At 39.7% G+C, this 22,379-nt stretch overlaps 1 protein-coding gene across 1 annotated transcript; it reads right to left on the reverse strand.

The window, feature by feature from the left end:
• Positions 1–332: 332 nt before the first annotated feature.
• col26a1 (collagen, type XXVI, alpha 1) lies at positions 333–21,902 on the reverse strand. Its single transcript, XM_034096796.2, has 14 exons — positions 21,390–21,902; positions 21,145–21,267; positions 20,108–20,211; positions 9,151–9,212; positions 8,914–9,037; positions 8,317–8,415; positions 7,624–7,752; positions 3,811–3,891; positions 3,413–3,465; positions 3,260–3,322; positions 2,822–2,857; positions 2,020–2,064; positions 1,862–1,946; positions 333–1,441 (listed from the first exon to the last, which is right to left on the reverse strand). The coding sequence occupies exons 1-14, from the start codon at positions 21,587–21,589 to the stop codon at positions 1,302–1,304; spliced, it is 1,344 nt and encodes a 447-aa protein (XP_033952687.1). The 5' UTR covers positions 21,590–21,902; the 3' UTR covers positions 333–1,301.
• Positions 21,903–22,379: the final 477 nt, after the last annotated feature.

The following is a 22,379-nucleotide window of genomic DNA, read 5'->3' on the forward strand; positions in this document are numbered from 1 at the left end:
AAGCCAATCAAAAACCTCCTGTTTGGAGGGGGTTTCACCACTGATAAACATGTCACTTTGGATAAACATCTTACATTTGCTTCTTCTGTTGTGTGACACAGTTTTCGCAGTTTATCAAGAAGTAAATGAACATGGGGTTTAAAGCTCCTTTAAAACGAGCTAAATATAGTTTAGGATTGGATTTTATGTGGCTGGTTATAGAGCCATTTTCACATTCTTTTCAGGTGGGAGATATTGTTGCTTTCAGAAATGTCCCAAATCTTCAAATTTGTTTTTTTCCTACTCGGCTGCTCATAATTTCAGATAGGCTATCCCTTTCCTCATGTTATCAGTTTGTTTGCTAAGCTAAGCTAATTAGCTCCACTTTTATGTGCAGCACACAAACATGACAGTGGTATCAAACTTTGTATCCAACTCTATAAAATGTCAAATTATTTCTTTAACATTTAAAACAAAAGTCATGAAGAAAATCATGCATTGTCAAAGCTTTGTTCAGAGACGTATGGCTTGGTGTCTGAGAGACTTGTTATACAATAATCATATCAGCTAGGAAACAAATCTCAGAGGCAGTTTATGAAGAAGTCAAAGTCATCCTGTTTAGTGCTCCATCGGTGAGTCAGCAGCACTGGAGCCGAGCAGGGTTTGCGGTTTCAGCAACTCCTGCGTTTGATTTCCAGATGTGCGCTATCCAGATGCTATTCATTTTGCCTAACTTTATTTTAAGCAGATATCCTTGGCAGTCTGTTGTGTATTACCTCAGTTTTAACAAGGCAGAGCAACTAGACAGAGACAGAAATAAGAGAAAGGAAGAAATAGGTTTGACAGGCTAACACAAGATGAACCCGGAGGTTGCTCCAAAAATGTGTTTGACACTAAATAGTATATTTTCGGTCCAGCTCTCGAGAACTCAAAGCGCAGCCGGAGGGTTTTTGCAACATCAGCCAAGGAAAGTGATGTGTTTAGTAGACAGTCTTTTATCTGAGGAAAGAGATATGCCAAAACCATCATAACATTTTATGAAATAACATTTTATTGTATGACATTTGAACAAGTGATACTGCTAAGGTTAAGTAGATTAGAAGATTATGCAGCAATAGGGTCAAAAAGGCTCAATAAAGCCTTTCCTGTTGATGAAATGCTCAACATCTCTCTGTTTTTACAGCTGTAAAGATGCAATAATGGGACAATAAACTGTGATAATATAAGAAACATGGTATAAACAAAAACTCTGCGTTCCAGTCAAGAAAAAATTGCCTCATCCATCACAATTATACACATACATACACAATTAGAATATACTCTTAAAGAGGAGTTCTTCTTTGTCTCTCCCCCAGTACTGGAGCCAGAAGAGGGGTTTTCTCTGGCTGAAGGCGCTTTGTCTTAATAGCTGAGAAAGACAGGGGGTCGGAAATGCTGCCGAATCCAGATCCTTCAGAGTTCTCTGTAAGACATGAAAGACAAAAAACATCCTGAAATGTATCTTCTTCAAAAACCTCCCAAAAGGAATGGTTTTACTATTTGGGTAACAAGCTTATTTGTTTCCTGGTTCAATACTGGAAACAAGTGCCTGGATCTGTCTGAAGGTAATCAATCATCCTAGCAGAACCTCTCAAATCTCACCACGTTATATCTTGTGAATTGGTCACAGTGCTTTGGTATTGCTACAAATAAAAATGGCCGTCGCTCTCTGACCCTCCTGTTATGCTGGGACACTCTCCTTCTATTTCTATGGCTTAAGGCATATTTCACAGAGAAAGTGGTATCAATCTTCTCATCTATCTCCCCACCAGTAAATGGATAAGCATATTTCCTCAAAATGGGGCCTGGAAAAACGTTTTCCTCCATCTGTTTTTCTCCTCACCATGAACGCCTATCATGTGCTCCAGGATCAGGACCCTCTCAGCCAGGATCTTCAGGGCCTCCCTGAGCTGTTGCATGGCCTCACCCTGAAAAGTGTGTTAAGTTAAGGAAAATGTTTTTGAAATTAGCTCAAAAGGGAAAGGAAATCATGCCCCTTACCTCCCTCAAACCCTCTCCTGGCTCTCCTTTTGGCCCTGGTGTTCCCTGGAAATAATTTGTAGAAGAACATTAATTAATTAAATTATTTATTTAATTCACAGGTTTAACAAATAAAGGTACAATCATAAGGCATAGATGAGATATGTAGAGAGGGTGTGTGTTTGTTCAGAAACATTACAAGCTAAAAACACCTCACAATACTCACAAAAAACGAATCTAACTCTAACTACTAAATGTTCCCAAAAGAATGATTTCATCAGTCTTGACATATTTGTTTAAAAAGTGCTACCTTAAGCACTTTTTTAAAAAACAACACAGATAAAGAGGTTTATACAGTGTTATCAATCTCATTTCATACCTGAGGACCTCTGCTAACCAAATTAATATACAACTTGTACTAATTCTGCATTAACGTTTTTATCCTTTCTTAAAATACTTTGGTCGTAGGTGTAATATTCTGTGTTGTAGGGCTGCTCAATTAATCCTATTTTAAATCGCGATTACGATTATGGCTTGCAACGATTACGAAAACAACGTAATCGAAATAAAACGATTATTTTTTTATTATTACTACTTTTTTTTATATATATATATATTTTTTTTTGGTTTTTCAGTTGAATTATACTTAAAGTTCAGGGTAATCAACTGTTAATGTTTTCAAAGTCAATGAATAATCGCATTTAATAATCGCAATTACAATTATTGACCCACATAATCGAGATTATGATTTTTGCCATAATCGAGCAGCCCTACTGTGTTGTGTGTTTGTGTGTGCAATGCAACACAATAACCTTATACTTACAGGTCGTCCAAGCTCGCCTGACACTCCTGAAGGCCCCTGCAAAACATTAAGAAATTATTTTGGACACATGCTCACACAGACACACATTTCAACATATTGCGTTCTGTCCTCCTTCCCTCTCCCTCTGCTAATCCACCTCTTCACCAGATCTCAAATCTTTAATCACGCTACTAAAGAAAGAGGATCAGGTCTAAAGACAGAGATGCAATAGAGAAAGACAGAGAGAGAGAGAGAGAGAGAAAGAGAGATAAAGGATTAGTCCAAGGGTCTTTGAAGAAAATGCTTGTTCACCTCTAATGTGTTAAAGACTGCCTGACAGCTAGCCTAGCCTAGGACCATTTAAAGCATATAGAACAAAATGCATGTTATAGTTAATTAGAATCAAATATGTCCAGTCAGCGAGTTAATCCAATAACAGGACCGTCACAGCAGCCTCACCCTTATCCCTGGATCTCCTTTAGGTCCAGAATCCCCATGCCTTCCTTGGAGCCCTTCTTTTCCCTTATGTTAATGAAACAAAAAGGGTGTGAATTAATGATGCCAGTCATATTTTGTATATATATTATTGATCAACACATTTGAGATACTCACATCTTGTCCCGGCAGGCCTGGTATCCCTGCAGGTCCTCTCAGTCCTGGAGGGCCTGTCGAGTCATTCACAAACACAAATGAGATGGATGAAGGTCGAAATGTTTATTGATTATTTTGGAAAGTCAAAAATCCATTCAGTTTAATTTAATTTAGAATATATTATTATTATGTTGAAAAGAACATGTATGTTATTGGTGAGTGTCTTGTTCTTCTTCTGGCGCACCTCGTTTCTGTTTGAGGACTTTTAATTTGAATAGGACTTAAAAATTAAGCTTGGTGAGTTTAAGCCGAGCTCGACTTTTTAATTATGAACTAGCTCATGGCACAGTATACATTCATAAATGATGTATACGCACAATATAAGTCCAACCTGGTCAGGAAACAGCTTATATTCATACCTGAGGGGCCGACAGGACCAGCTGGACCCTGAGGCCCGACTACGATCTGAGGAACAGGGAGAGTAGGATGGCCGGGGGTCTCTAAAAAAATTGAAATGAAAGCAAAAATTCAAGAATTAACTTTGCGGAAAACATAAGGCAGAAACCGTTGAAAATGAAAAATAAAAACAGATAAAAAAGTATAAAACATTGTGACTTCAAGAGGTGAATTCACCGATTATCATTTAGAACATGTTTAGATGTAAATAAAGAACGTTAATAACTAATGACTACAAATGTTTATTGTATGTACTCAGTAAACTGAACATATCAGTAGATTGCCATAGAGGAGGTGGAGGAGGGTGTGTTACGCCCAGGTCTCGGGGAACCTAGGCGCAGCACACCATTTGTACTCTCCCCACTCGTCCCACTCCCACACAAATGACCTAACGACCCAGGGTCGTAACAGGTGTGACGAGGAAACGCTACACCCTGTATCTTTGAAGGATGTCGCTGGACAATACACACAGCACCTTTAATGTGCAGCTACCAAAATATACTTTTATTTTATCAATGTAACTTTTCCTCTGGAGAAAACTGAATGAATCAGATGTCAAATTAAAATCTATTTCCTGGTTTTAAGTAGTTAAAATTAAACATGACCTTTATCAATGCTTCATTGATCCACAGTGGTGACTCACCGGCTTCAACATAGCAGCCGGCCAACAATCTCCATTGTTGCCTGTTGCCTGTTGCTCTCTCACTCAATAGTTGTGCTCCACACACGGACATGTTGGCATGACCTATGTTTTCATTAATTGGATCCAAACATTACTCATCTGCCAGCATCAGTGTACTGTACATTTTGCCTTCTATTGGTGAGCAAAACTATCTCTGTCCTTTCCCTATGTCGCTTTGCACAAAAATGCTTCTTGGGTAATATGATCACATCTTAAAGGTGGGGTAGGTAAATTTGAGAAACCGGCTCGAGATCGCTAGAATTTGAAAATACACAACCGGAGAAAATCTGCCACTTCCTCACAGAGCCCCTCCTCCAACACACACGAACGCGCACATGACCAATGAGGGCACGAGATAAGTTTGTGCCCCGATGGGAGGCTGACAGGCAGGTAGGCCATCCAATCCGTTTAGCCGGGCCGGCTAAATGGATTGGTTGTACTTTTTACAGTATTACGGCTTCGACAGATGACATTTTTATATGGGTTTTTTGTCAAAGCACTTAAGATATTCATTGCTATCGGGATGTTAAGAGCATTCCATGGAATATAACAAAAAGTGTATCTCGAGCCGGTTTCTGAAACTTACCTACCCCACCTTTAAGGTGCAGATGTAAATTAATTTAAAAAAAATAAGGTCACACTAGGACCCGTGGCCATGTAAGGATGTAACCATGTAGTGTGTGTAAGCATCTATTTATATGCTCTGCATGCACTCTCAACAGTTGAATTGCACATGTGTCAAAATACTTGAATGAGTATCTGTTTCCTAGCTGTGACATAGTGTTTACCTGTGATGCATTCAAGGCACACTTTGTTTTCGATTAAGAAACACAAGCTGGATCTGAATATTCTACATATTTCTCTTCTTCTGTTAGACTTTGTTTGCAGGGTTTATTTACTTCGAGTCAGACATGCATATCAATCAAATCATGGTTTGAATTCCTATTCCTTTCAAAATCTCTCCATATTCCTATACTTTTGGGGTCCCAAACCGCATGACCTCAGGGTATGGGATTCTTTTTCAGAAAAAGTTAAGACATCAAGGTTCAGGAGTCAGACTTCAGAGTTTCATCAGCCGTCAACAGCAGGATTAAATCCAGTGTGACAGGAACAGCTGTTAGATCCAAAAGAGGTCTGATTTAATGGAGCGGTAAATGCTTGAACATGATATATCTTCATTCAGGAAGAGGAAGTCATGCCTTGTTCTCAGCATGCAGTATGTTTTAAAGTATGTTTGTAGGTAAAAAAAAAAAAAACGTTTTCGACCACAGCGCACTTCCTCTCCACTTTAACATATGCTCAGAGTCAATCTTCCCCTCGTGTTGAAACAGCACCGTTACATTATGGCTTCAGTCCACAGAAAGGGTCTAGAAGGAGCAGATTTCCCTCTGGAACTAATTTTCTAATGTTACAGTCTCCTCCAGCCTGGCTGCCTCCCCGAGAAACTCCACATGAGTGGCAGACTATCTCCTCCCTCGTTCAGAGAAAACCCAGATTTTGGCTCAGGGCCGCGGCCTGTTCCCCCAAACGCAGACTGTTGTGCTGACAGCTTACAAATTAGGCCTGATTTACAGCCAGTTGGCCCCCCTCAGTTTACATGGTCCCACAGACCCAGATCGACATAGTTTCAGAGCCGCAGACACAGTTCTGGGCTCAGAAAGGCAAATGCAGCCAAAAGCCTAATCAGAGCCAGCAGTGCTTCATGAGGTAATGATTATAGCACAGACTTCTACTGCCTCCCTGTGGGGAAACCCTTTAATATGAGGGATATGCACTTGGCTCTTACATATTTTAAAATATATGAATATTATGAAGTGTAGTTGGATTTTAATACATGTTTAACACTCTATATATGTCTGAAATCCCATTTATTCCAGATATAAAATCGTCTGTGACAAAGATTTAGTGCTAGCTAAAAGCAAACCGTAGCTATAGGCCTACCCATTTACAGCAAATGGTACTGTTAATAACCACAGTGTATTGGTGGATTGTCATACATGTATTTGTGTAATGTGTGGGTGATTGTTGTGTATAGTGGCTTAAGGTATAGAAAGTTGTATATTTCTAACTAAACTGTACAAGTAAAAAACCCATTTGGTACAAGAGTTAATAAGCATTAGCATTAGCAATGAACTCTGTGCAGTACATTAGTTTAATTCTCTGTATAAATTAAATTGCCTCATCCCTATCAGATTAAAACAATACAAAAATCAAGAGAAGCTGTTTTAAATTGCATAAGAATAATAGAAATGGTGTCAAAATAATGTACTATTTAAATCTTCTTCTTTTTTTAAATAACCTGAGCTAATCTTGTGGTTTATGTGCAGCGAGTATTTGGTTCCATTGTTGGTGGCAGGGATAAAGGAAGCAACACACGGAAACAATCAAGCTAAATGTATGCCAGACCTGCATAGAAACAATACTCTCTCCATTACCAATTGAAGTCTCTCGCTGAAAGCTAAAGACACATATTGCTCACTTAAACACTTGGTAACAGCTCCAATATGCTCGGTGCTTCCACTTGTGCCCCTTTTGAATTATTTTTCCATATAAATGCGTCTGGCCTGGGTTCATGTTCTGCCTGACAGAATGATTGCATGGACAACAGTATAAGCATAATGTATGAGATATGTTAGAAACTGGTGAAGCATATGATTCATCAAAATGGACCTGTGGTTTTGGCATCAACTCAGACAAACCAAAAACGGAATGCTTGAATGGTTTTACAATTGTTCTTGTGTCAGAATTCAACCGTGTGTGTATAGATATGTCATTTAAGGCCACCTGGAACAAATTAGCTCAGAGTTACTAGAAAAGAGTGATAATAATAATAATAATAATAATAATAATAATAATAATAATAATAATAATAATAATAATAATAATAATAATAATAATAATAATAATAATAAATTATATTTACATAGCTTTTTTCTCAAATTCAAAGACGCTTTACAGTCGGGGGAGGGTAGACAAACAAGGACAGGCAAAAAAAAAAAAAAAAAAAAATTAATCAAATAAAACAAAACGAATAAGATAAGATAAACAGAAAGGGCAGTCATGATATCATTATGCGTTGGATTAGGTCGCTCACCTTGATTTTCCACGTGAAAAACGTCACCACGCACTCGCACAGGAGTGGAGCTCGGCCCCGGAGGACCTGGGGGACCAGGAGGGCCGTGGAGACCGATAACGCCTGCCTGACCTCTCTCACCTTTTGGTCCTGAACAGGAAATACAAATCAATCAATCAATCAATCAATCAATCAATCAATCAATCAATCAATCAATCAATCAATCATGTTGAAGGGGACATATAATGCGTTACTTCAGGTTTATACTAGAACATTTTTGAACATCATAATGTTAAAATAAACACTTTTCCTTGCTCATACTGTCTGTTTGAATATGCTTGTATTCACCCTCTTTAAGAAAAGCTCCAATGTGGCTCTTGTCTCTTAAAGCCCCCCCTTGAGAAAAACTCTGTCTGCTCTGATTGGTATGCCAGAACAATATGCTGCACATCTGCAAAGGTAGCCTCAATGAAACATTGGAAGAGGACCTTAATATGAATGGTTTGGTAAATCTCATGTTTTCTGATTGGGGTAGTTCACAAAAAAACTGATTAGGTTGTATTATTTCACAGTTTGTGGGTGGCAGGCATTTTAAAATGTATGTTTGCATGCACTAACAAATGGTGTTTCTCCTTATATGTCCCCATTTAAAACACACTTTTTGTCAATTGTTTTAAATGAGCAGATGAGGAAAAAAGTATAGTTATATTTTACCGATGGGTCCAGAGAGGCCTGCTCTGCCAGCCAGACCTGGGGGTCCTACAAAACCTGGAGGCCCTGGTGGTCCGATGGGCCCCGGGAGTCCTCTGCCTCCTGGTAGAGGAGAGAACAAGACATTCAGAGTTAAATTCAGTGTTAAAATGTTAACAGTTCAGACTTAGAAGGTGCACTCCATACACTTTACACACAAAATCAGTTTTACTTGTTAAGGGAGGAAGTGTTCAGGAGTAGTTAGTTATAATCTAAAGAATGTTGTTGATCCTCTTCAAAACAAGCACAACCAGCCAGAAATCCAGTAAGGATGTATATGTTGGACTTTGGCCCCACAATATTATGCTCCATAATTTAAAATATGATTATTGGTTGTAGGGTGCCATATGCACAGTATAATGGCAATTAACTCTTTCTTTAAATGTCTCTGATTATTGAAAGTGCATTTACTGTTAATTCATGAAAAACACAGACATAAAGATGTCAACAGGATTACTTTTTGGTTTGTATTTGTTAGTTGTTTTTTGTGTGCCTTTCTTTAAAATACATTTAAACATCTGTTCCAAATCTCAACAACACAGTCTTGTGATGCCTTGGCACCTGGTGGCAGGTGCGATGGAGGTCCGATGGGAGTGGGTTGGGGTCCGTCCACCTCGTTGTCCGTTGAGCCCTCTGGTGAACTGCTGACTGGCAGGGTTACACGTTCCTCCTCTAACAGCTGGATCTGAAACAACAGTAGCACATTTCAGACACATCTGCACTCTGGTGTTTATAAGTAATAGGTTTACAATCTTTTGTTTTCAAATATCATATAGGATGATGACAGCTCGTCTTTACCTTTGATTCAATGGCATTTATTCTGCTGTTCATGTCTGTGAAACTGGTACAGTTCAAACATTCTGTGAGAAAGAAAGACAGAAAAGTACGAGTTTAGTTATCAGGAATAAATGCTACTTCTTCTCCGTCTTCTTCCGTCTTTTCCTTTCCTTCTGACTCTTTCCTTTCTTGTCTCTTTCATCCTGGCACCATCAGTAGTATCTATCTATCCCACACCGAGCAGTGCAAGCCAACATACACGTTAATGATGTCCATCTAACCAGACCCATTAATTAATTAGGAATTCCTCCATTAATCATGTCAAACACTCACAGAATAAATATTATCAGACCTCTCACGAAATTCTCTCTCTCTCTCTCAGGCTGGTGCACACCTGCTTCTCTCCTGACTCTGCACGTTGTTCATCAGTCTACCCACTAACAGTGATGCCTGCACGCCCACACTCACACCCTCCCATGGGTACTTATACAATTAATGGTGTGTAGCACAGGGAAGCACAAACAAACAAACACACAATATTTTCACAGCCATTTCCAAACGTCTGATTTATAGACATTCTTTAAGAAAGTATGTTCAATGAATATGTCTCATAACATTCTATTTGTCTATTGTCTGGGTTTTCAAAAAGGCTGATATTTCTTGGTTAAAATGAATTAACACACATGAAAACACAGTTAAACAGGGTGACACTGTCCTTCATCATGACGAACATTGACACTGTATTAGGATTGTTGCAAGTTAAATGTAAGATTGTTTAAAGACCATATGGGTTAAAAGTGAAGTGCCACAGGAAGGATAGCAAAGTCTGTAAGTATGATGCCTTGTTATTTTAGGTTAGTTAAAGCATTAATTGAAAATAAGCAAACCAATGAATACTGTCAGATGTATTACTTTAAGAATTAGCATTAACACTTATCATTGCATATGCTATTTTTTTTGTATCTATTTTGCAGTTAGCACAGAAAGATGTGTTGGACCTTGTTAAACTGCCTGTTTGCCAGTTGCTTTCCTTGTCATGTTCTCTTTTGACCACTTTGGTGAACTTGCTCACAAATGATACCGTTCGAGCTACGACTAAACCACTGACACGCACACATTCCGCGCTGTGCTGCAATTTTGGATCTTTTACATGAGCTGTAATCCAAAATCCAAAACACAGAATAGCACATAATGTAAAAACCCAGTATTTGTTCTAAATATGAGCCTTCCTCTGGTCTATGGCTCATAAGAAGTCAGGAATGTCAGCTGTCAATGTGGGCACCACCCACATTGTGGTCATAGCAGGGATACCTAGAGGGAGGAACAACTGGTGTTTATAGATAACAAACAACAAAAATGACCCAAACAGCTCTGGTTTGCCTAAATCAGCTTCACTGACCGCAGGACAGAGGGTACTAATGGCAGCTGCTGAGGTTTCTGCTTCACTGGAATAGCACAGGGTTAAAGTATGTGCCATGTCTGTGTCTCTACATGAACATCCAGTCCAGTGGTGTATCGGTCTGCATGGTTGTGGTTTCTCAAAGCTTTAAAAGAAAAAAAAATCTTGACTCTCCCCCGGAGCACAGCCACAAACGGAAACAACAATCAACAGCTCGACCCGAAAACACATTCCTGAGGATTCATCAAACCAAACACAGAGCTGTTCAACCGCTGAGGCCAAAATGACCCCTCATGAGTTTGTTGTGTCTGACTGCGCTGAGGTTCCTTTAGAGAAGACATAACAGCACAACAGCAAAACTGAGGGCAATCATAGTCTATACAATGTGAGGCGAGTGATGAGTTGATGTGCCTTCATCTCCTCACAGTTATTCATCATCAGCCCAGAGGAAATCTCCACCCTGTGTAACACACGCTCTCTGTTATATACAGTCGATCAATCTGTGATGTGTAACAACAGTTACTCTGTGATGACATACAGATGTTAGCCTAGCTAGCAGTTTATCTACTGGAAGAATCTACTTCTAATTATCAGACTGAAACAACATCATCTTTTGAATGGGTTGTTATGCACTTTGGGAAAGACATTCATTGTTCCCAGAGAATTAGTCCTGATGATTTCTGTGATCCCCTGACTTTTCCTTTGTTGCCACTAATAGGTTGACTTTGTTGTTCTCTGGTAATATTTTGATAACTATCTGTTGTGGACTGTTTTAACATTTGGAGAACATAACATGTTGCCCTGGGGATAAACCATTGACTTTGGTGATCCCCTACCTTTTCCTCGGATGCAAATATTTTGAAAGTGGGAAGCGGGGCTTTGAACTGTGAAGAAACATTACATTAGTTATCAAAAGAAGATAGAATAACATAAATGTGTGGGATTAATTTAAAGAGATAAATTAAAGAACAGTAGTGAATTTAATGAATTTCAGTTTGTTTTACTTTCCCAGAGGCAGAAACTGATTACTTCCTTAGAATAGACCATTTTTTATGTAATTCATGTAATCAGAAGTTATGCCAAACAGCATCTTTGCTCAATCGTACAGTGCCTATGGGATTAAATAACATATCATTATCCCATAGGCATCCAGGAAAGTGGGCAAAACTAAGAAAGTAAACTGAGGAGGGGCGAGAAGATGCCTTTCTCTAAGCTTTGCCTGAGAGGAGGAATAAATCTCCACATTTAAAATCCCTGTGCAAGAACCACCATCAGATACATATCGAGTGAAACATATTTACAATTGTTGGCATTTGTATTTCCCTTTTACCCGTACTGAACAAGTCAACGTTACACAAGCTATTTACAGTAGGAGGAACAGGCCTGTTAACCTGTTGTCGTCATGACCACCGGAGTTCATGAAGATAACAGGATATGAGGTCAGGTCATGACATCCAAGCTTGTTATGGTGGTTGGATGTCCTTTTCAGGATTGTTATGACAGTTTTGCATCTTATGTAACTCATACTAAATTACGTATGCCGGGGGGGGGGGGCAACCTATATAAGTGTGACATTTTTATAATGGACAGGCTCTTGGTATTGTTGCTGTGTTGATCTCTTTGTGACGCGGTAATAAAACTAAGACACACCGGGCTGCCCTCATCTGCCTTTTCGCTCATCATTTCTGCCACAACATGATTTGCTTCCAAATCTGGTACTAAAGTTCATGTCCAACATTTGATGAATTGTAAGAACTTTGACTATCCCATAACTTCCATCCAAAACCTCACATCACGACTCTTTACCTTCTAAATATCAGAGATTTTGACCCGATGACTATGCTCACTCAAGCTTTATGGTGCAGTACTTTCACTGAAAACACTTCATGTCTGGTTGCTGCTATGCTGAAAATAAGAAAAGCTGCCTCCTCAATAATGTATTTTTGCTCCTTAGAAATGTAAACTTGTGATGCTATTCCATGTCCACTCTCTACTGCTAATGAGCAAACATGTGTAATCTTCATCATTTGTCCAAAGAGAGCCAGAGGTAAAACCATCCATAAAGTAATATGTCATAGTTGCAAAATTCCGGGAATTTTCAAAGATGGAAACTTTCCATGGGAATTAACGTGAATAAACGGGAATTTATGGGAATAAATTTCAAACCATTTTCAAAATGGTTGGCTCTTCATAGGGAACTTAAATATAGTTGGGGAAAGTATATTTTAGCATAATCTTGACTAAAACAAACAGATGCCATTCAAGTACACTTGAATATCCATGCCTTTCCTCAATCACATGCACATAGCACATAGCACACTGCATGGCTATTGAGACCACACCCCCTACAATAATTAGAACTTTAAAAAATAAATAAATAAAAAAAATCTGTTGAAATTTCATGTTTTTTGTTTAATTTTGTATCGAATATTTCCAAAATTCCCCAGCTGAACTTCTCATGGAAACTTTCCGGAAATGTACCGGAAACTTTCCACCCCTTTGCAACCCTAGTCATAAACACAGACCACAGGAAAACACTAGCACTGAGTCAAACTGACATAAATGAGAAACAGAGCAAAACAACTAAGGTTTCTTTTCTTTTTTTCTGAAGGTGGCGGGCAGGCTTTCCTTCTCTGCAGTTGGAATTTAATTATGTTGGGTTAGAAAACCAAACTTCCGCTGTGCTCGAGCTGATGTTTAGAACGGGACCGCAGCTATAGAGTCTGTTTGGATCCTTAATTACATCATGGCAACATAAGTCAGGGTTATTTTTCTTGGATTGCGCTCAGCTCATGGGAAAGATTCAGGATTGTGTTGTCTTTAGTGGGAAGCCAAATAAACAGAGAGAATTGGGAACTTTTACTGCTTCTTAGAGAAGTGAGGGAAGGATTTGTGGGTTTGAGTTTCAACTCTTCAAGACAATTTAATTTGTCAATAAAAGGAGCACTTTTATATTAAAATGAAAGATTAGCCAATGCAAAAATTAGACAAGGAACATTATTAGGATGACCACAGACATAAATACATAAATCACTTAAAATGAAATTAACAAAAATATCTGATTTCTGGGGTAATGTACCATGCAAAAGGATTAGATGTCCATAAATAACACGATGCGGAAGGAAAGCTAATATTAGTCTCATGTGATAAACTCAACTGTTAAGTCTGGCGATTAAAACTGAGAGACTAAAGCAAACCTCCAGGCGAAACACAAGAGTGTAAACAGGGTTGGAAACTTAAGATAAATCTTAATTTAAACATCGGAGGAACCAAAACAAAGACGATATGTGTGTGTGTGTGTGTGTGTGTGTGTGTGTGTGTGTGTGTGTGTGTGTGTGTGTGTGTGTGTGTGTGTGTGTGTGTGTGTGTGTGTGTGTGTGTGTGTGTGTGTGTGTGTGTGTGTGTGTGTGTGTGTGTGTGTGTGGACCACAGACGGCCTCCAAGAACTGGCTGTGTCCCAGGAGCCTGTTGTGTGTCGGCCCCAGCCAGCAAGTGGTCAGATTTTGCTGGCATGGAGAACAACTGGCAAGGAACACACACACTCACACAAGCAGATACAAAAACAAACACACACACAGGCACACACTGGCACACATACACAAATGGACATGCACATACACACAAACTCCTACAGTAGCATATTATCTCACTCACTAAATCACATGGTGCAGGATGGTAAACTGAGCTTCTTTCTGCTGTCTGGTCCACAGTGGGACCATTTTGCATTTTTCACCATGATGCCGGCTGACAAGCAGGCCACACACCATCTCTTTAAATTAAATATTTGCAACATTTTGCAAGCAAGAAGCACTTGGGAATTATGCCATTCCCAAGTGCTATGCCATTATTTCACGCAGAGCAAGAAACAGTCGATGACAGAATAATGGACTACAAAACCACAATGACGTGTCGTTAATAATCTCACATTCCTCCTCACAAAATGCTGCTAAAGAACAGGCGTGGTCAGGAAACAATGATTAACTGAATCCCTTCCAATCTGAGAACACACCTAATTTCTCTGTCATTCCCTCATTACCAGCATTCATTCACTCATCCCATTATGCTGATCTTGTGCTTAGACACACTAGCTACACATCAGTCATGGTCAGAGATGTGGGGCCCTGCTGGATCACAGACATTCAGTCATCGACATGAGATGATGTTGTGTGAACTGAAGAGAGATGATCGCACAGTGATCGGCTGACATAAGGGTAACATGTTTGAGGTTTATATGCAGTGGTGTCTTATAACATTTAAAAATGGAAGATAATGAAGGCTTGGTTAACGGATAGAAGAAGAGCAGCGGAATATTGCTGCTTACAAGTTATATTTGGAATATCGGAGATACAAGATGAAAACTAAAACTAAAGAATTCTCTATTAGCTCTGATTTTATGAGGTTGGAGCATACAGAGACTATTGAAGTTGTGGAGACATTTGAAGCAAGCAAGACTTTATGATTGGTTATTAGTAATGTTCTGATTTGCTCAAGAGGTTTTTATTTAAAAAAAAAATCTATTTTGAATGGACACGTGTGGTTTTCATTTAATGTTTTACCAACATTTACAATCCCAATAGGATCAATCCCAATGACTTGTGTGATCCACTGACTTAACTATTGTCCCATGAAATTGCAGGGATATTAACATCAGGGTGAATCAGGTGATTCCTACTTTTCCTCTAGCGCTATATCATCAGGTTCAAATGTCTCTTCTTTTTTGGTTTATGGTGTATGGGATCACATTATCCACAACATCGCACTGGCCAGTGGCGTAAAGTGGCAATGGCCAAGCTGTAGTAAAACGTAAATGTTTATTTTGTTATTTATGGTTATATACCCGCATATTAACACTGCCATCAGGCTCAACGCCATGTTGCCTCCAGGTAAGAGGGGTGGCTGTAGTCTTGTGCTGTTTGTATTTTGTGCACAGCTTAGCACTAGTGTTGATCAAAGAAGCCACCACAATCAATAGTGGTTTGTTTCTTCACTTCTCTTGCCTGTCTCGACAACTGACAGCAAAAATGTACTTGCACCAACCTTCATGGACACATGTGGCTCTCATTGACCTCAGGAACTCTTTAAGGAACTATACCTGCTTAGCTCAGCATAAACAGATGTGTGGAGTTGCCGACAGATATACAGAGGGACCTAACGATAAGCTGATGACAGAAATGAGAAACCACAGAAGCAGAATGAACAGAGCGTCATCCATCAGGCAGATCAGCTCCCAGAAGGTCAGAGGGTACCGTTTGACCTTTATTTCAGCACAACTAGGGCTGTAACAGAGACATCAGTCACATCCTCACTCCACTGAGGTTACATTCTGAAGGAGCACATGTGGGATACAGCGCTGTTTTATCACTTTACTCCAAGGAAACGAGAGCAGTAGATCTAAAGGACATAGGAAGTAAGATAAGTGGAAAGCGGTAAGGAGCATAAAAGATAAAGAGCTCCACAGTGGCGAGAAAAAGCAAGGTCAAAAGAGCAAAGGCCTGCCACGTGATGAAATGGAAAAATGGAAGAATACTTTGAAATATGAATATAGCTGGTGTTCTAGATTACCTCTTCAACAAAGGGTTTTAATACACTTCCTCCTCATGCAGCTGCAGAGGGGAAACAGGGACTTTAGAAGCTTCATAGCTCTAGCATTAACACATTTGCACATAATGAACTTTCACCTTTTCACTTCTTTAATGAAATTCATCATTAACTTCACTAAATGAAAATCCTTTGCCGTGGCACCCTGCATGAAACTGTGTTAAACGTATTTTCCTGAGCTTTTGCACAAGAGCAAAGGTTGCTGCTTCCATCAGGGGAGGTCCCAGTGCTTATTGTTTGGAGATGAGTCTCCCTCACACCCATATGTTTCCCACAATCCCTCCTGTGAATATGATCATGTGTGTAGATGGGTGATGCTGTGACAGAGCAGGGAGAAAGGGGCATGGGCCAACAGCAGAGAAAATCATGAACACATTTCTCCAATGTGTTCCATGCCGTCATGTGTTAGCACAACTCTGCTGAAAGCTAAATGTAAATCTTGAGATGCACTGTACACAGCGAGCATAGACCAGCCTGTCAGAACTATTGACGGGTCAGGGTGTCAACGAAATGGGTTCAGAAAAACACGTACTTTCCATTAGCAAACACAGAAAAATGCAAGCTTTGCAACCAGTGTGGCCTTAAGGGCTCTGAAGTTAACTCCATGATTAAACAAGAAGCACACATTAACTCAGGGAACACTCTAGAGGACTTCTGAAGGTGAAAAGCAACTGTGAAAATCTAAAATAAGCGGTTTCAAAATGTCAAACATTTTAAGAGCTGCAACTCATGTCTTTGTTGAAGATGATTTGCTAGGTTAATCGTTGGCTGTGAACATGTCAGAAAATAGTGGGGGATGTGCATCACAATTTCTTGAAGTGCAGGAAGACATTCACGTCGCTTGCATGACCAACAGTCCAAAACACGACCATTTTAAGTTTAGTATCACAGAAAACTAAAAGCAGAACGTGTACATACGGGAGGCTGCAGGGAGACAGTGTTTGTTGCTCAGAATATTAACTGAATCATTCATTCGAAAGGGAAAATAGTAGCTCAACCATTTTTCTGTCGATGATCGATTAATCGACTATTTGTGTAAATGTTTTACATTTTGATAAAACCGTGAAAATCCATTTGATATAATTTTCAGGGAGAAAGCCAGAAACATGAATCCTAAACTCTATTGCATTGATACCAGAGACAATTTTGCCTTTATGAAATGAAGTTTAGAAGTTAAATCATAGAAGTCCCTTATCAGACAAACTACTCTTGTGCTCAAAGTCACCTTCATAAATGGCCGTTTTCTACAGGGTGGTAGGAAAATCAAAGGACACTATGGTTGGGCAGAAAATGATTCAGGGTCTCAAGGGTAAGAAAACATGAGTGTGAGAGGAGGTGAGAGAAACCAGCATCTCCTCAGCTTACACTGACTTAACTTTGACTCCAGCCTTCTTCATGTGTCTACGTCTCAGAGGGCCTCAGGGGCCTCTGAAGTGGAGCCAGAGCTTCATCAAACTAAAGCCTGGGTGATGTCATCTTCATTGGTTAAGGCTCTGGTAAAACAGCGGGCTCAATATTCTGCTACACAGGGCTGCATGTACAGTGCTGGCTGAGTGACATAAAGACAAAAGGATGAATGCACAAACACAGAACTATGTTTCCAAACAAAATTCTCCACGCTATGAGGAATAGTTCAGTTTGACATGCTGGGAAATACTCTTATTTGCTTTCTTGCTGGGAGTTACATGAGAATATTGGCACCACTCATGATTGTGAAGTAAATATAAGCAAACATTAGCAGCCAGTATATGGTCATATTCAAAGTTATGACCATCTCTTGGGCAGGAGCAAAGACTTCTGTGAGGACTTTATGCTAAGCTAAGCTGCTGAAGTAGTTTAGACATAAGGGTGGACTCTCAACAAGAAAGCAGTTCAGCGTATTTCCCAAAAATGTCTCTCTTTCCTTAAAAGCTGATTTAAACAAAAGTATATCTTCATCTTCATATTTGACTGATTGATTCTAGGAAGAGGGATTTTTTTATGAAATGCTGGAAAGACGCTCAGACTGTTTTAAATATGAAGCATGACTTAATATCACAACTGTCATACCCTCCCTTCTATGTAACAGCTCTCCAGAAATCAAAGCCCTGAGGAAGAAATGTACTGAAAATGACATAGGTTCTATAAACTACTTAAGCTTCCCTCAAAGAAAGTCCTGATATCCATTATTAACCTATTTTTGTTATACTGAGGTTACACGGGGAGAACCGGAGCTGTGGCCTGATTTTAGCATGGTCACGTATGTTACAAAGACCTCATGAAAGAGTGTCATGCTCATCTCAGTGCAGGGGCCACTTTCCCACAGAGCCGGCTCTCTGCTCTGCTGCTGTCTGGGCAGCTTGTAGCAGCTGGAGCCTTGTGGGACAGAAACACTCCTTATTATATTCACTTCTTCTCTTGTCTGCTTTTTCTCTTGCTACAGAGCTGTTTCTGCACTGCCAATTCTAACACCTTGTCGTTTCTTGTGCACTCGTCCTAACTTTCTCCCCTCTGTGTCCTCACCTTCTCTCCCTCCGACACACTGCCAGCTCCCCCTCCTCGCCTCGGTGTGAGGCAGACTGTCGCTGACATCAGCCTCTGTCTTTCAGGTCTCTTCGCAGAGCCAAATGTGGCCTTCTGTCTCTCCATATGGAGGTAATTTTCCTCGTGCTTTAGAGCCATTAGGAGTTGCAAATTAATCTCAGCAAATATAAAATAAACTGCCAGATTACTTCTTCACACTCCTGCAACCACTGTGGACTCAAGTGAACCATAATCTTTGGCGGTACAGACTCTGTGGATGCAGTTATTTGTTAATCTTTGAGTCAAATAATCCATGGCTGCACAAAATAATAGTTTCCAAAGGCTTTGTAATAATGTCTATGTTTATTCCATTAGTACTGATGTGTGTTTTTTTAACTTGCGGTAAATCTTCGCCCTCCAAGTGCAACACTGAATCATTTTGCAAAATGGAACAAGGTGTGGCAATTATGGCCAATAAGAAAAACTTGCTCATAGAGGTAAATGTTGGGCAAATGTAGAAACATCAGACGAGTGCTTTTCAATGACACAAAAAGTGCTGCATTGCCCCACCCCCCAAGTTGCTGTGTTCACTATATCATATTAAAAAGAAAGCTGTTCAAATGACTATAAGCCAAAGCAGCCTCAACAGTTTTACGGGCCTCCACAATGTTTAAACTAAATAGTGAAAACATGCTTGTCAATGTGGTTTTGAGCAGTGGACACATGTTTATAAATGTATAGCTATGTAAAGAGCAGAGTTATGGGCCCAACCCTAGACCTTCATCCACCCTGAAAGTCTGTTTCTTCAGGCAGATTGTGTTCCCTGGATGAAAATGTTGCTCTTTCTGGGCTTAGAGTCTGCGGGTCTGTGGTATCAAGGAGCAGCTCTGCCCATCATGAGACCAACACTATGCCTCCCATTTTACAAGCGGCTCAGCTGGACATTCCTCTTAGACTTTTTCATTCATATTTTAGACTGACGATATCGGGAGGGACAGAGAACTGCCTCTGTCTGTGGTTAACAGGGAGTACATACACAATGAAAGAAATACATACAGAGGGAAACAAAAGTGATTCTAATCCTCCTTCCAGACACAGAAGTGTCTTTAATGCACGACCATAAAAGAAAAGGTACAAAACCACAGGGTAGAGAATCTCTTTCAACTGTTGCTTTACTGCCATCCTTTCTCCCAAAACTACAGTAATCCAAAACAGGCTTGCAATGTCAAATCCAAACTACTTTACAATGATATCAAATGGCCAACTGCTGCACAGAAGCACCATTAGCAAGCTACCCGACTACACACCACCAAACATTAAACAACGCACTGATGTGGGTAAAGCTGCTAAAAAGATACAGATGGGTTAGGGCAAAACACATGGCCTTCATTTCAGTCTTTGAGAGATTTACTCTCCAACCACACTATCCCCTACATCTCGTAAAAGACAAAAAGAAGAGAGCATAGATCAGAAACTCACCTTCACGACAGTCTTCTCCCACAAACCCTGGGCAGCATCTCCACTCCAGTGCAGTCACCTGCTTGTAGGCAACTTTGAAGGATGGCCTGATCACCGTCCTGTAGCTGCACAACAGCACAGGGACATGGATTGTAGCCACATGCACGTATACACATACAAATGCACGGACATAAATCTGCAACATATTATATATGGATCCATTAAGATCAGTGATTCTCAAATGGGGGTACGCAGACCCCTAGGGGTACGTTGGGGTACTGCAGGGGGTACGTGAGATTCAAAAGAAAAAGGTTAATTAAAAAACACCACGCAGGATTACAAAAATAATCTTAGTACAATAAATTAAATAGAAAACACAATTGTATATAAAATATTCCTAGAACCACCAAGGGGGTCCTCATATAAACATGTCAAATGTGTGTATTGTATTTTATAGTTTTGGCATAATCAATTTGTTCATTGGTTTGTTAAACATATATTACTTCAATTGAAAAATCTGTTTTAATTTTTTTCCGGTCTCATGCATAAAGATGAAAATATGCTTAGTTTGTTGTAATTCATGCATGAAGGAGTTAATAAATCACACACTGATGGAACATCACTATTATAATTATTTAGGCTTTTTCTATCAAAAATGTTCGGGGTCGGTCAGGGGGTACTTGGCTGAGAAAATGTTTCAAAGGCGGTATTACTGAAAAAAGTTTGAGAAGCACTGCATTAAGTAATAATGGATATTTTTTGGAACAACATGGAAGAGGGGGAGATCAAATATTTCACTTGATTGTGTTGATAATGCTTTTGTAAAGTAAAAGTGGAATGCATCTGTCTATATGACAGATCTGTCTCTCTGGCCCCAAAAATATATTTAAAAACTAAAAGACCAATACCAAAACATTCAAAGAAAGGGTGACAATGTGGCATAGCAGTGTTTCCACTAAATCTTTCCCCACAACTCTCTATATTCATGGGAAAAAATAATGTTTAAGCATCACAGACACTGAAAGAGCTGACATGGCTGAAGGTGTGTGACGACTCACCTGATGACCTTGGAACAAGGTCCCGGCCACCGGCAGCCCTGTAACACTCTCTGCACAGTGGTGTGTGTCCCATTGTGCACCTGACAGGTCACTGTTCTGGAAACAGTATACTGACACCAGTTCCTAAAAATACAAATTAAACAGGGTTTAACACTCTAATAGTCGATGTGAACATGGAAAAACCATAATCAATGGGACAATTTAATAGAGCTAGAGATTTTTTTACAAACAGATGTACTGCTCACCTGAGTTGGATTCTGGTTCCGGTACCTGGCGGTCCAGTGTTGCCACTTTGTTCCGACTTGATGCGCTGCCGCTGCAGTGTGATGCCCGGAAAGTGATAAACAAACCCTGTTCCCCGCGTAGGACAGACTAAACTTATCCACATGCACAGCGCGTAAAACAACGAGAACGCCATCATCTCCTTTTGATTTGCCCCTAACATAGATGTATATCCTCAGATACCGAAGATGTTCAAGTAAACCCTGTTATAAATCCCGCTTAGAGAGATGAAGTATCTGAAGGAATGGGGAAATAAAGTCTAAGCAAATTCCGCTGAAATCATCAATGAGTTGGTCATTTCATGTTTCCAAGGAGAAATAAACTGACAAATGAATCACACACAGCTTGTTCCTATAACGCGGGTTTCTGGCGTTTGACATCGTGCGGAGGACTGAGGAGTCAAATATCCATGTGCGTAAAAAGCGCTGCTTGTGTGGGCTGGAGACGGAGTGCGTAAAAGTGCATCTGTTCCCAACCAAAAACCACAACCCCTTGAGTTTTTATATAGTCTTACTATCTAATGTGATAGCCAATAGTGAGTTCATAGTTAATTAACTTTCTTGCAGAGTCTTACTCGTGTCTCTATTCTCCTAACTTCCTGATAATATAAGGAGATAGAAAGACAGATATGAGCGATGACAATGTGATCTTAAAATAATCCGGTAGTTTCGTTTACCTCTGACACTTGATTGCAAATAACCAACAGATTAATGTTTAGGCTATATAATTGAAAACCAATAATATGTTTTAACAAAATTACCCAAATTACCCACGTTTTTGATTTATGACCTCACCATCAAGTTTTGATTTGGGAAGTAAAATATATATTCATTAAGCTACCTGAACATCTTTAAATTAGTAAATCATGCTTTTAACCAGCTGGTAGAGTAGTGAGCTAACCTGCATGCACCTCAGTAACGAGTTAGTGCACATTTAAAGTGAAATGATGTACT

This window comes from Pseudochaenichthys georgianus, chromosome 13, assembly GCF_902827115.2.
Source record: "Pseudochaenichthys georgianus chromosome 13, fPseGeo1.2, whole genome shotgun sequence".
Lineage (NCBI taxonomy): Eukaryota > Metazoa > Chordata > Actinopteri > Perciformes > Channichthyidae > Pseudochaenichthys > Pseudochaenichthys georgianus.